Genomic DNA, 13,868 nt, shown 5'->3' on the forward strand with positions numbered 1-13,868 from the left:
GGTGTTTTTGGCTAGTCAGGTGTGTTCAGTTGCTTCCTTATTGCAGGTGTAACGGAGGTCTCCTTATCTGATCTTGATTCTAGGCATTTGATTGCCTTTGGAGTCTGTTTTGGCATTTGTGAACATGAGGACGGGAGGTGTGTGTTCAATGAAGCCATTATAACTGCTGAGGAATAAAAACAAAATCACAGAAACGTATGCCAAACCCTTGGCTTACCAAAATCAATTGTTTAAAACATCAGAACAACGAGAGCACTGGTGAGCTCAATAATTGCAAAGGGCCTGGTAGACCAAGGAGGACCTCTACAGCTGATGACTGAAGAATTGTCGCCATTATGAAGAAAAACCTACCCTCATTTTTTATTTTTTGGTCAAGGCACCCCACTTTTAGATTCATTGTTTCAATAGTTTTTTGTTGGTTTGCATTGTTTGCATTGTTTTTTTGCAGTTTTCAAAGCTTGACTAGACAACATCTGTAACCAAAAAAATGTACATTAAAATGGTGAAAATTCTTCAATATGAAACAGTGCACAGGTAAACTGCATGCCACAAGGACTATGTGTGTCAGCATATAATTGTCATTGCTTCTTAGCTGAGTGTAGTTATTTCCCTGAACATGCACAAAATGACACCTGCAGTGCTTACTGTCCAGTAAAAAATATGAAAAAAAAGTTGATAATGCTTTCTGTTTTGACTAGGATAACGTTATGCCATATTACTGATTTGATTGTTTGCATTTTCTGAGATGCCATTTTTAAAGCACTATAAATAGCCTCTGGACTGGTGAATTCCATTTAGTTTGGGGTTCACTGAGTCGAGAGACAGACCACAAGAGGACTCTCTGGGTCAGAGAGGAAGGAACATATATTGACTGGCCAGCTAAGTATGAATAAAGGTTTAAAAAGCGAACGTCCAAGTTCAGTGAGAAAGTGGTTAACCTCGCTGCCCGTTTGCTGTGGCAGTCCCCGGGCTTCCCCATGTTGATTGTGCTGTGGCCCATGCATGATTCTTTCATTTGAATTCATTTAATCTGATGGACTAAAGTTTGTCAAAACAAAATCTCATTAAGTGCTGTCTGCACTTTGTTCTCCGTTTCCCTTTGTCCCATGCCGCCTGGGATAAACAGCAATCTTGGGTGAAACGAGGATGTCTGATGAATAAATGCTTTGTTTGCGGTGTGTTTGTAGGACCTAAAAAAGATTTTCAAGTATCTTGATTTACCACTCGTGCAGATCTGGGGGGGAGAATGCATGCACTCTGAAGTGTAAGGGGGTCAGGAAACACAGGCTTGATGGTTTTGAATCCTCTCCCATCACCCTGCTTGTTATTGACTTTTCTCTTGATAAACAGAGAGTGATTCATTATGGAAATGTTTTTTTTAAAAAGACGGGTTCAACAGAGATGGCGGGATGGTCTTTCCCACAGGCTGCAGCTGTGACACTGAGGGGCTGCTAATGGATGTAGTTTAAGGGCCGTTTTTCTTTTAGTTTCACATTCAGTGTAGTGAAGCATTATATGGAGCAGGCTATGGACAGTGTTGTCAAGACCTGTGTTGAGTATTCCTAAAGGAAAGCTCTACTGCTTGCTTTCATTACCTTAATTGTGTGTGTGTGTGTGTGTGTGTGTGTTGTGTGTAATTCCAGTGAAACTGATATCAGTGGTAGTGGCATAACTGCGGTTTCCAGTTCTATAAAATTGCGGTTTAGGCCCCTGGATTCGGTGATTATTTTGATGAGTGTGAAATAGAGGTGATTAACCTGCTGGTTTTAGTTATTACATAAGATAATCAAAATTGTATGATCTCTGTCTTATTTACATTAGCTGTAGCAATGTCAAAGCAAAGAACCGCAAGTGTTTTCCCAAAACATTGTATATTTCTCTTTCTCTGGGCCAATATCATATTCAATGGACTAATTTTTGTGGCATCACTCAAATTCTAGATAATTATTTTTTCATCTTCATCTTTTTTTTTTTTCATATTTTAGATTTTTTCCTCAACTTGAAATGCTCAAAAGGCTCATGCTTCAATGCTTGTTGCAAACTCTGTGCTGAAAGACACATTCTCTCCTCCAAAGCATGTGATGCCAGCTACCATTATTTTCACAACACAGCTCGTGCCAGCATGAGTTGGAAGAAGGACTTTATGCTTCAGCTCAACAGGTGGAATTGAAGGCTCACGTTTGACCAGCAGGGGTCACTGCTGTGTGATGAGACATCCCAGCTGACTGAAGCTCCCATCCTGGCTGCTGGCCACAGACATCACTAGTTGATTGTTTCTTATACATTTGCATCACCTCACAGTCTTGTGTGTTAGCAAAATATGTGTACTAAAATATGTGCTCTGATGATCACCTTCTTACATATTGACTGAATGATCTAGATTTGAAATAGAGAAGTATACAATGAAAACTTACAGATACAGTATTACCAGTACAATCAGGTTTTAGCACCTGCTGTGTTTGGTGCCATGAAAATGGCTAACCACTGGGGAAAGATACATTAAAATATGGTAAATGTGTGTTCTTGTGTACAGGGCTTCAAAACCAAAGATGGGTACCTTATTGTGGCAGCTGGTAATGATCAGCAGTTTGTCAAAGTATGCAAGGTAAGCACAGTCACAAATACAGTTTAACCAAGGTAAGGACGTGAAGGACATATGGAACTGATTTATATTCCAACTGTTGCTTGTCTTAAAAAAAAAAACTACCATATACATTTTTGACCTGTCTACTTAAAAGAGAGTGTGAGTTGGTGATGTGGTCAGTGTGGTGGTCAACGTTAGGAGGTTGCTGTTTACTCTTGTTGCTGGAAGTACTGTGTGCCAACAACAGTTTTTCAGAGCAATCCTCTCTCACCCTGTAAACACAAAGAAAAAGTTTTGTGAAATCTACATACTGTGGATGTGAGGAAGTTTGAGCACCCTGGTAAAATAGCATATTTTGTTGATTTTCTTAGTGAAAATCAGTTAACACAACCTCCGCAGGGACCTATTTTTTCAAACTGTTAAATTCAACAAATATTGAGTAATAGCTGTAAAATTTGCAGAAATGTGTCATGTTTAATTTTGTAGTAGGCAGAGCTTGTGATAACGCATTTCACTTAGAGATTCAACAAAACGTGCAGCCAGGGGTGTCCAAACTTTCACATACCACGTATCTACACTAGCCTGGTTGCCTATAACTGACTTAGCTGTGTACTGACCTCACACTGACACCTTACATTTTTAAACATTTAGGAAACTTCACGTTTCATGTTTCAGCTCTTAAAGTGTTGCAACATATTCAAGCACTTGCAAAGCCGTACAACAGAGCTTTTGTTTGTCCACCATATAATTACAAAGGTAGCTAAAAACAGTGAAACTGGAAAAAAGGATTTCACTGAAAAACAGCTTAGTTTTAATTGGGTGCAAATACTGAAAATTATGAGGTTCATAGCAACCATTTCCTCACCATCACAACACATTACAGCTTACCTTGAATAACCTTCACAAGAAAATCTTCAGTGATGCACTTTCATTAAAATGAACCCAGTGTTTGAGAAGGAGATACCATTTAAGTGTCCTGCCCTGCGTAATTTAATTTTAAACAGTGCCACGTCCAATATGCTTTAGGCTACTCAATTTCATGATCAGCTACTAATGAATGAATAGTGATAATTCCATTTGCATAATATTGGAAAATGTTTCCTTTCAATTGGTTTGTGATGGCCATTTGGACAATGCCCATCACATATAAGTGTCATATAATCTGGAGTCATGTATGGATGGTTGTAAAATCGATTGACTGGAGTTACCATTTGTTTTTTTGTAGCATTTCATTGTGAAATGAGTGCAGAACTTCGACAGAATATATGTTGGTGTGAAACCCTGATATCTAAATATACTATATTTGTAACAGAGCATATCTACTTGGAACTACTGTCTTACGTAATAGAACATTTTTGATTACCAGGTTTTGAATTTGAACAACTTGGCAGAAGACCCCAAGTACAAAACCAACAAGCTGAGAGTGCAAAACCGGAAAGAACTGTTGCAGATTCTGTCTGAGAGGTACTGTAGATATTGAACATCTCCAATTTAAAAGCAATACTGTGCAGGATTTTCTTAGCCTTACCGTGGTTCTGTGTTTACAGTCAAATAAGTCTCCTCCTCCATTTTCAACCTTGCCCGCTCACTTTGAGAACCCCACCTAACATAGCTAACTGGATTGCTAGAGGTGACGTTACTTGCAGGGCCAACAGAAAACAAGCCAACTGCACATTGCTTTTCATCCCCTTGGCGAAGTTCAGCTGATGCCACCTTGGAAAAGCAATTCCAAGTTTAAATAGTTCTTGAATGAGCCCTGTCTTTTTGCTTTTCTGTATCTCCGCTTCTTCGCTAGCTAGCAACAAACACTCCATTGAAATCTGATCCAAAACCACAGGCTCTGTAGCCACACCCACTCCTCCCGACACAGAAGAGTGTGCCACACCCAGAAATATCCCAAACACAAAAGAGAATAACAAATACAGGTTAAAAAAAGTGCATAAAGACAGAGTTTGCCTGTGTATCACAGATATGCCTTAGCATGGTTATTTGAGGTAAAACTCCTGCATAGTATGCCTTTAAAATGTATATTGGTTGTAGGTATGCTCTACTTTAAACTGTTATTATCACTTATCAAGACTTGATTACATGTACCTAATTCGAGAGTTATATGTGATTAAACTGGTCAATAGGCATGAAACACCAGTTGCAAATATTGTCAAAGACTGTCTAGTTTATGTAAATTTTTAATACTTGTATACAGTAAAAAAAACTGTTGTGGCACAGTAGAAGATGAAGTGCTTCTTATCTTATACATCTTGATCTTGGACTGTTCCTGTCCTTGAAATCTGTTCATTTAGTGTGTGTGTGTGTGTGTGTGTGTGTGTGTGTGTGTTGAATATGCGTGTGTGTGTGTGTGTGTGTGTGTGTGTGTGTACGCACCTTTGAGGAGTAAGGACCCAGACTGTTATCTAGTCTGAAATTGTTCCCTTGCTTGGGGCAGGAGATGCTGTATGCGGACCTTCCAAGAACCACATGTGCCTTGCAGTTTTGGATGTTGTTGACTATCTGGATCTAGCCCAGCTGCAGCCCCCATTCTCTCTCATTTCATAAGCTGTGGTGCACAGTTCAAACCGCAGAGACTTTGTTTGTTCCTAGATTCTCAGAAAAGAGCACAGGCGATTGGCTGGGAAAGTTTGAGGAGACCGGTGTGCCCTGCGGCCCAATCAACAGCATCCAGCAAGTCTTCTCTGATCCACAGGTCAGTCTTTGCCTTTAACACTGTCCCCCTCAGATGTGTTTATTTGCCGAAGATGAACTTCTATGAGATCTGTGACTTTTTTTATTTTCAAAAGTATTCTCATGCTTGCAGAAGTCCATTTGGGTAAACAGTTATTCACATTTGTCGTTTTGCAAACAATTCTTTCTCCACACCCCTTGAGAATTTTCATTGAGGCTTTTTTTCTGCTGAATGTTTGCCGTTAGGAAAAATGTATTGGTTCATTGCAACAGAGACAGCAATACTGACGTTCCACAGATATATAGGTCTCTCATACATGCCAGAAAATCCAGAAGCAAATATAAACAAGCACATGAGGGTACTAGAAACTCACATTGGGTTTTTCCTGGGATATTAAAATGATGTTACCCTTTGTGGTTTCCCAAGTTGAATATGACTTGGTACTGCCTCTTGAAGTTGAAGTGCAAAATTTACACATGTATTCGTCATACCATATAAAAGCAAAAAAAGGATTTGACAACAGTGTACAGGATCAGAAAGTTGTGGAGTGCTAAATGCAGTTATGAATAACAAAGTGGCTGTAGAGAAGCCCTCCAGCAAAGGAGGTGCTAACAATGAACATTTGTGGGACTGGAGCATGTCCCAGTAGACATTGGATGAAAGGCAGGAATACACTCTTGACAGGTCAGTATTCCATCGCAGGGCTAATAATAATAATAATAATAATAATAATAACAACAACAACGATTATAACAATAATAGTTTGAATCTTACACAGTATATCACAAGGGCAAAAAGACAAGCACAGGGTCAGCCCCGTAAACAACTGGATACAATTAAGCCCAGTCTCCCCAGTATCACCGAAGTTCTTAGCCTGGAGCTGAAGAACACCTACACTGCACTTGAGGAAGAAAAGGTAGGAAACTATTAAAACACATATGTGGAAGCTGCAAGCAATGTCCTTGGTTAAAGGCACAAAAACAGAATGGCTAACACCTGGTACTTTGGACAAAAATAGATTGAAGGAATTGTAGTTTTTTACATACATTTGTACTGCTGGATACTTATTGAGGATTAATTCATTTAAGGTTTCTTATAATGCCACATTTTGTAAGTTGGGCCTGCACAGAAACAATTAAGCAATAAATTAACTATAAAACAACAAAAACACAAGGTCTTGTCAGAAGGGAGGTAATACCTGTGCAGTTCTGCAAGGTGCAAAGCGCAGTATCACTGCAAAGGGGCAGAAAGTGGCTATTGATGAGCATGAGCTTGTTAAGACAAAGGATAATTTGGATCTCTTCATCCTCCTGACAGGCACCCTTAAACGGTGGCCTGAGGACAATCGCTCAAACTCCTTCTGGAGGGGATGGTCATGACAGTTTAGAATGGCCTTGGCCTTCCTAAGAACCTGCTTGTAATTCATTGTTATGCACCTGTCTAGGGGTGGAGATGCATAACATAAAATAAAGGGGATGGATCCCTTTTCTCCAACCCAACCTGGCAGAACAAACCATGAGAGAAGACCTTCCTTATCTTTCCAGCTTATTTATTTTAGTGCACAGGGAAGCAAACGGACTTAACGGGTGGGCCAGGCCAACATAAACAAAAAACATTCAAAAGATAATCTAAAAAAAGCTAAAAATAAAACTGTTAATCCATCCATTATCTATACCTGCTTATCCTAGTCAGGGTCACGGGGGGGCTGGAGCCTATCCCAGCATGCATTGGGCGAGAAGCAGGAATACTCCTTAGACAGGTTGCTAATCTATTGCAGGGCACACACCATTCACTCAGAGACTCTCCAATAAGCCTACCTGCATGTTTTTGGACTGTGGGAGGAAACCGGAGTACCCAGAGGAAACCATGCAAGCTCCACACAGAAAGGTCCAGGTTGGGATTTAAACCCAGGACATTCTTGCTGTGAGGTGACAGTGCTACCCACTGCACCACCAATCAGAAAAGAAATATGAACAAAAGCTGGAGAAAAAGAACTGATCTAAAGAAAAGTAGCACCTACTGTCTAAAGCTTCCATGCTGGTCTTAATTCTCAGGGAGATTATTTATTAAGTAATTGTACATTTACATAAAATTTATGCATGCATAGATTTGCACACCAACATAGCGACTACGACATAGCCACTCATCTGTGTGGTTTGGTCTGCAGGTAAAAGCCAACCCTGATTCCTAATCCACAAAAACCAACCCTGATTCCAAGTCTACAAAAGCTAACCCTGATTCCAAGTCCACATGTGTCTTTTATATGGCCCCCATTCTTCTTGGACCAATCCCAGTGCAATTTGATAATCGGAAACACACCCCGCTCCTCTCCAGATACGGCATCTGCTGCTGAGAAGAGAGAAAACATGCAACAACACAAAGAATGAAAACATTCCACCTCACCTTACAGTGCAATTTAATTATCTAGCCAGGTCTTGAATAAAGGCATGGTGCTGATAAATATTAATAGTAATATTTTACACTTATAGCAGTTAAGGTTCACTGTATCAGGTAGAGGCATATATTTTTACTTTAAAAATGTGGATAAATGATGAGTACTCTAACGGAACTATACTAAATGAAAAGATCCCTGTAAGGCCAACATCGAGGGGGCAATTGCGGGCCTGGGGGGCCGTCGACTATCATATGGATTTTTATTCTTCTTATTCCCCTTCATTTGGCACCCGTCCAAATGGTTGGTTCAGAGGGATGGCACCCTAGGCAAGGACGTCTATGCCTCTACGCAGTTCTGGGATAAAGGTTTGAGAAGAGGGATCACTCTTGAGTTTCATGATGATATATCTGTGAGGCATAGTCTGTTTATTTACTTGTTAGCGCATATCCATATCAAAACAGAGCCACAATGTGATTACATTGGGCTTCACTTTAATTGTTTACACTGGAAATGTTTTTACAGCCAGGCGGCGTTAGATATGTCCCTCACCTTGATGTATTGTTTTTTATAGATAAATAGATCAAATGTGTATTTTTGCACATCAGCAGTGAAAAGGTTGGCTTGGTCAGAGCAACATTTTTCATAGTAGGACATCCACTGAGGTTGAGCTCAGCAAAATAAACCTCTCCTGTTGTTTGGAATTGCTGCCAGAGGTGCATATGGGAGTCTTCCCTCCTGTCATTTCAGTGTAATGTGCAGTCCTTCGATCCCACCAGCTGCATGTTATGATGGATAATTAGCGACCCCAATGTCGTGTCACTGTAGTGTAGACCTTCCTCTAGCCGATGCGAGTGAGGAGATCCTTCCTGACCTAGCTAGTGGCAGATCCTCAAATACGCTCAACATAGCGGTTTTGTTTAAACACATTTCTGAAGCAGTTATGGCTTCTGACTGCTGGTGTGACTGGTCTGGGTTCTCTCATTGCTAATACTGCCCACACTGTTCTCTCAGCAAGTAAAAAGAGGTTCAGTGAGGTTCAGTGAGGTCCCACTGTAATAACTCCCTCTCTCGCACTGTAGGTTTAATGTCAAATTAACTTGGGCCCTCAAGTCACAGCCCACCAACCTCTCATCAGTTACCTGCAAGACTCCAAAGAATTCAAGATGTTGAATACAGTGCAAATTGAGAATACTCTAGGTAATGATGCAGCCATGAAATTTAATATTGGGCTCAGTCTCGAATGAACATACATTAAAGAATCATCAGTAATTTCTATGCATATGTACAGTTCTGAATTTAGGATCTAATGTTTTGTATAGTGGTGTGGTGTTCCTCAATTATCACCCTAAATTCTGTATAGCCATATGTACAGTACATAAGGTGCCATAAAGAATTAGTCTGTGATTTATGTTTGATGAAAGAAATGTGTAGCTCTACATAAACCATGTAATGCTCAGACAGAATGATTTATAGCATTGACCAGAACAAGTAAAATGACTGGAGTAGTTTCTGGAGTACAATGCAGTCTAATTAGACTGTGTACTCAACCATAGTTTTAAATGTATGATTAAATTAAGCCTGGGGGGTGGTCAGAAAGTTTTTTTGTGTATGTTTTAAAAAAAATAAAATGTAATTAAATACGCAATGGTCAATAAATTGGAAAGACAAATTATTTTTTTATTTTAATTTGAATAGCTCAAAAGTGAAGACATCTTAAGATTGCACAGTTTCCATGATTAGACTTTTTCAAAACCAGTTTCAACCGGATTTGGAGGATAGATAGAGAGGAAACTAATACTAAAAGAAAATTTATGGAATTAAAACTGTAAAAAAAAAAAAAAAAAAAAAAACCATGTTCATGAACCCATAGTTTCAACAGGGAAGTTTCAACATCTGCCGTGCACCAAATATGGAAGTTTTTCTGTATACCTACAGTACATCTGTTGTGCAAATGTGACTACTGCACATGATCTGACAAGGAAATCACCCTGGAAAACTGGCCAGTTTGTGGCAGGGGAAGTAGACCCCTCCCAAATTACTCTTTGCTGTTTTCTCACATTATTAAAAACTGATGAGCAGTGACATTACGTCATCAACTAGTGCTTTGCCAGCTGAGTGTTGGTCTGTCCACGTCCTGGAATTCTATGCACACAGGGTTCCTAGTACAGTCCAAGACACTTTGACCTTTTCTCTACCCTCCCTAATTAAAATATGACTTGTCTTTGACATTATCAGTGCATATACATTCTCTGAAAGCAGTCTGAGTTTCATTACACTTTATTTTCCGAACAGCTGAGCAGTTTTGTTCAGCTTCAGTTCAGTTTTGAGCATGTTTTGTTTTTGCAAAATTTTCTATTGTGCAGAAATTATTTTTTGTGTTCATTTGACTTTTTTTTCTAGATTCTCACAATTTTAACTTTTACTTATTTTTACTTTTTTAACTTAATCACTTGTCATTTTCAAGAGGTCTGAGCCAGGTCGCTGAGGTCTTGAGGAGGTGGGGGTGTGGTGTGAGGCACTTCGAGCAGCAGATACCATACTATTACTAATTATTTGTTCTTGGATATGTGATTTTACTGTAAGGGTACTGTACAACCTTGTGTGTTTTTACAATATAATTATGCAAATAATATCACAGTAACATTTATAGTAAGGGGGAAGTAGTAACATTTATGATGGGGAAAGATGAAAATCTAAGGATAGCCACAAAAAACAACTTTTTACTACAGCCGCACCCCTCTCTGAGTCATCAAGCAGAAGGCTGTCCTGGCCTGAGAAGATCATTTGTCTTGCATCTCCCTGGAATTCAGGTTCTCAGGATTTTCAGAAGGAGACAGGAGATGGAGATAGTTAAGAAATGGGGGGGATTATACTAATGAGTCTTTCCACCCATCTGACACTCCAGCAGTCACCCTCAATTAGTGTGAACAGCTGTTTGTAGGAAATGAATACCTCAATGGGAATTAAAGTGTCTGGTAAATGAATACACTATACCATATGCAACGTGTCCTGGATGAAAACAGATGATAAAAGAACCCAAGAATAAAACTTCTGGTATCTTTGGCTTCCTGAATACATCAGTTCTGAGGCTGAATAAAGGTTAGGGTAATTTGTGAGAATAGGGTAAAAGTCAGTTTTGTAAACAGTCTGATTATGACCACAAGCAGCAGTGTCTGTTGTTGGTGTTTATTATTGAATTTCTCTGTTTGTACATTTGGATATTTACTGAATCTATTCAGGTTAGATACCTTGATCGAGGATGCAAGGTATTGCACTTCCTGGAATTTGAACCTGCAAACTTCAAAATTATATCCTTAATCTACACAGTAGATTTATGAATGATTTAATTTAGTATTAAAGTATTGAATATTTTTCAAATGTTTTTAATGAGCAGTTTGTGCATCAGAAGAAATTCACAGGAGAACCTCAGATAGAAACTCATTGGGAAAGCAGGTAGTTCTGAAATTATTGTTACTTGTGAGGCCAAAATACAGCTATGTAAAGATTTTGAAATCTTTGTTCATGGAATCATTTAGTTTTAAATAGGCTAATCTCATTTTGTGACCCTTATTTTAACCAATAAGTCATATTAATCAGATTTATGTATGTATCTTTACTTCCAATTTCATAGCACCATTTGGTTAACCAGTCAGTCTAGAAGTGTGAGGGTCATATATGTGTGAGGTTTTGTTGTAAAGTTTGTTCAAAATCTTGAACAAAGTATGTACAGTTTAAATGTTTTATTAATTTTCTTTTGTGTCATATTGTGAATAAATCATGACATGTCCTTGACATGCCTCAGGCCCTGGTGACAATCAAGGAATTTGGGACTCCCCAGTGACAGTACTGGTTCCCAATGTTGTAATTCTGCCCACTGTGGAATCACAGCCTGACCCGGTCAGTGCTGAGTGGCTGGAAGTCACATGGGGTGATGCATAATTGACTATGGCATTGCAGTGGGAGGGAGGATTTAAGTTTCCAGGGCTCTCTCTACCCTATTACAGAATGGTTTGACACCCTCTGCATACTTATTTTCATGCTTTACAATTTTTTAAAAATTTGACGTTGTCAAGAAGGAACAATGTAAAAAGCAAGCTCTGTCTATGGGAATTTATGTGGAACGTTGGTCAAAATAAAACCCCTGAACTTGGTTGAGGCCTATAAAACCTAACAAGGATTTGTCACTGGAGTTAGAAGAGAAGGGAAATGACTAAATATCTTAGGAATAATTAGCTTTTAGTTAATATTTAGAATCAAATAGAATTTTTAGGAACCTTTTCCCCTGTGAACATGTATAGTTCGGGGGATGACTTTAAGAGAAAATAAGTTGTGTTGTGATGATTCTCTGATCTGGAATAGTTTGTGCCTTCTGCAGCAAAAGCATTTATTTCTCCAACTGGTCCATGAACCCAGTGAGGTCCCCGGGGACCTGTGTGAGACTGGTGAATCTGCACTGCAAGCAGAGTTTGTGCGTCTTCATGGCTCTGTATATGTCAAGGCAGGGGCTTGAGGTGGGAGTTGAAAGACGCATGCAAGTTTGCAAATGTTTTTCCTCTTGAGATGAAGCGGCTTCAAAATGCCCTTTGTGCTTTTTCCACCAGATGCTATTTTTGCTGGCTTCCCATCCTTCTCCCGCTCACGTTTGTTGAGAGAGCCCTTTTAATGATCCGTGGTGCTGGCAGAGATTCGCACAGCTGTGCGGACGGCCTTGAGATGAGCTGCAGGTGGAGTTCCTCAGCTGCCGTTCCTTGGTTCTCTTGGCAACTGTCTTCTCTTTTCCAACCGCGGGGCTAATGCTAGATATCCTCTTGGAGAACTCAGCTTCCTGTTTCACATCCAGACACTGTAATAAACCAGGGTTGTGTGGGAGTGGGGAAGGATATACCAGTTCATAGAGAGCGAAGGAGCGTCTCCTATTGAGAACAGAGTGAGGTGATTTATTGGGTGTACTTCCTGTCCCCCGCCAGGCAAGATAATAATGAAGAAAATGTAATAGAAATCTCTGGAAAGGTTGTCAAGGGGAGAACGCATGCATAGGATAGCAGTTTCTGGAGAAGAGATAATGAGGCCCTTAGTGTGAACTGGCGATTGATAAGTGAATGGCCCCATACAGTAGGCAGTCATTATAACAGTAATGATATCAATTAAGTCACAGGTCTCTGAGGTGATTACACCAGAGGTCACTTACCTGCTGAGATTTGTCATGAAGGAACATTGAAGCTCTGCAAGGTATCAAAGCTTGATGTGGAGTAGATGGCTGTGAATGGATCCAACGATTTAGATTTTTTTACGTAGAAGAAGCAATATTGCAGCTGGGTTTTGTGCAATAGTCAGTACCTCGTGGAAGGCTTGGTCTTGCCATCACAATGTCTGACTGAGCAGTAATATAAAAATATTTTGTTTTAAGAATATTGTAAGAGAGATAGTCGTGGTAAACATCATTGGTTATTTTTAGCAGTTAGCAATGTTGCCTGCCAGTTCACTAATTAAATGCTGTAATATCATTCCATGCCATAGTTTCCAGGGCTTGGTTCCACCAACAATGTCTTTTTCAAGCTCAGCATAGTCTATTGTTGTTATTTTCACCAGTCCCTCAAATTCAACTGTACCACACTTGTTTTTAGTTAAAATTAATCAATTTGATCTTCATTGTTCAAAATATTAATATTTCACTTTTGTGAAATCTAATCAACAATCAAATATTTCTTTTTAATGGTGTTGGACATATTTCATAGCTAGCTCAAGTAGTTGTTACCTTTTTGGCCATAGTATTAACCAGCTGACTTATTCTAGCTTCTTGAGTATGTGATATTGAATACAAATATGGAAGCAGCAGTTTAAATCACTGAAATGTTTTGTGCCACCTGTGTGGCCAGTAGCATAGGCTCTACCCTATCGGTGTCTGGAATTCTGCTGGAAGAATGCAACACCACTCTCCCTCAGAAAGTGACTTAGATGGAAGTGGAAATTTCTGTCACAGGCTCTGTCCACACCACCCAATAAATGCGCAGTTGGTTTGAGAGCAGCTGGCTCAGAAAGCCATTATGCGGCTCAAACCATTTCTCTGTGGAGGTGCATTGACATCTTGAAAGACGCCGCTCTCTACACAGTGTAAATGGTGTTATACAGGGGAAGATGTTCACTTAATGCTATAAATAAAAGACTGAGTTTACATTACATTTAGCAGACGGTCTTATCAAATCCGATTC

General features: G+C 39.5%; 1 protein-coding gene across 2 annotated transcripts in view; it reads left to right on the forward strand.

Moving 5' to 3' along the window:
* Nucleotides 1-13,868, forward strand: part of sugct (succinyl-CoA:glutarate-CoA transferase) — a 98,051-nt gene that overhangs the window by 34,482 nt on the left and 49,701 nt on the right. Inside the window, exons 10-13 of one of the 2 annotated variants that reach the window (XM_035412312.1) lie at nt 2,534-2,605; nt 3,951-4,048; nt 5,183-5,285; nt 8,739-9,940. In XM_035412312.1, the coding sequence (XP_035268203.1) occupies nt 2,534-2,605; nt 3,951-4,048; nt 5,183-5,285; nt 8,739-8,744 (279 nt within the window). In that variant the 3' untranslated portion in view covers nt 8,745-9,940. Of the gene's footprint in view, nt 1-2,533; nt 2,606-3,950; nt 4,049-5,182; nt 5,286-8,738; nt 9,941-13,868 lie in introns of those variants that run through there. The other variant, XM_035412311.1, reaches the window with a different exon arrangement.

The sequence above is a fragment of the Anguilla anguilla genome, chromosome 4, assembly GCF_013347855.1.
Source record: "Anguilla anguilla isolate fAngAng1 chromosome 4, fAngAng1.pri, whole genome shotgun sequence".
Lineage (NCBI taxonomy): Eukaryota > Metazoa > Chordata > Actinopteri > Anguilliformes > Anguillidae > Anguilla > Anguilla anguilla.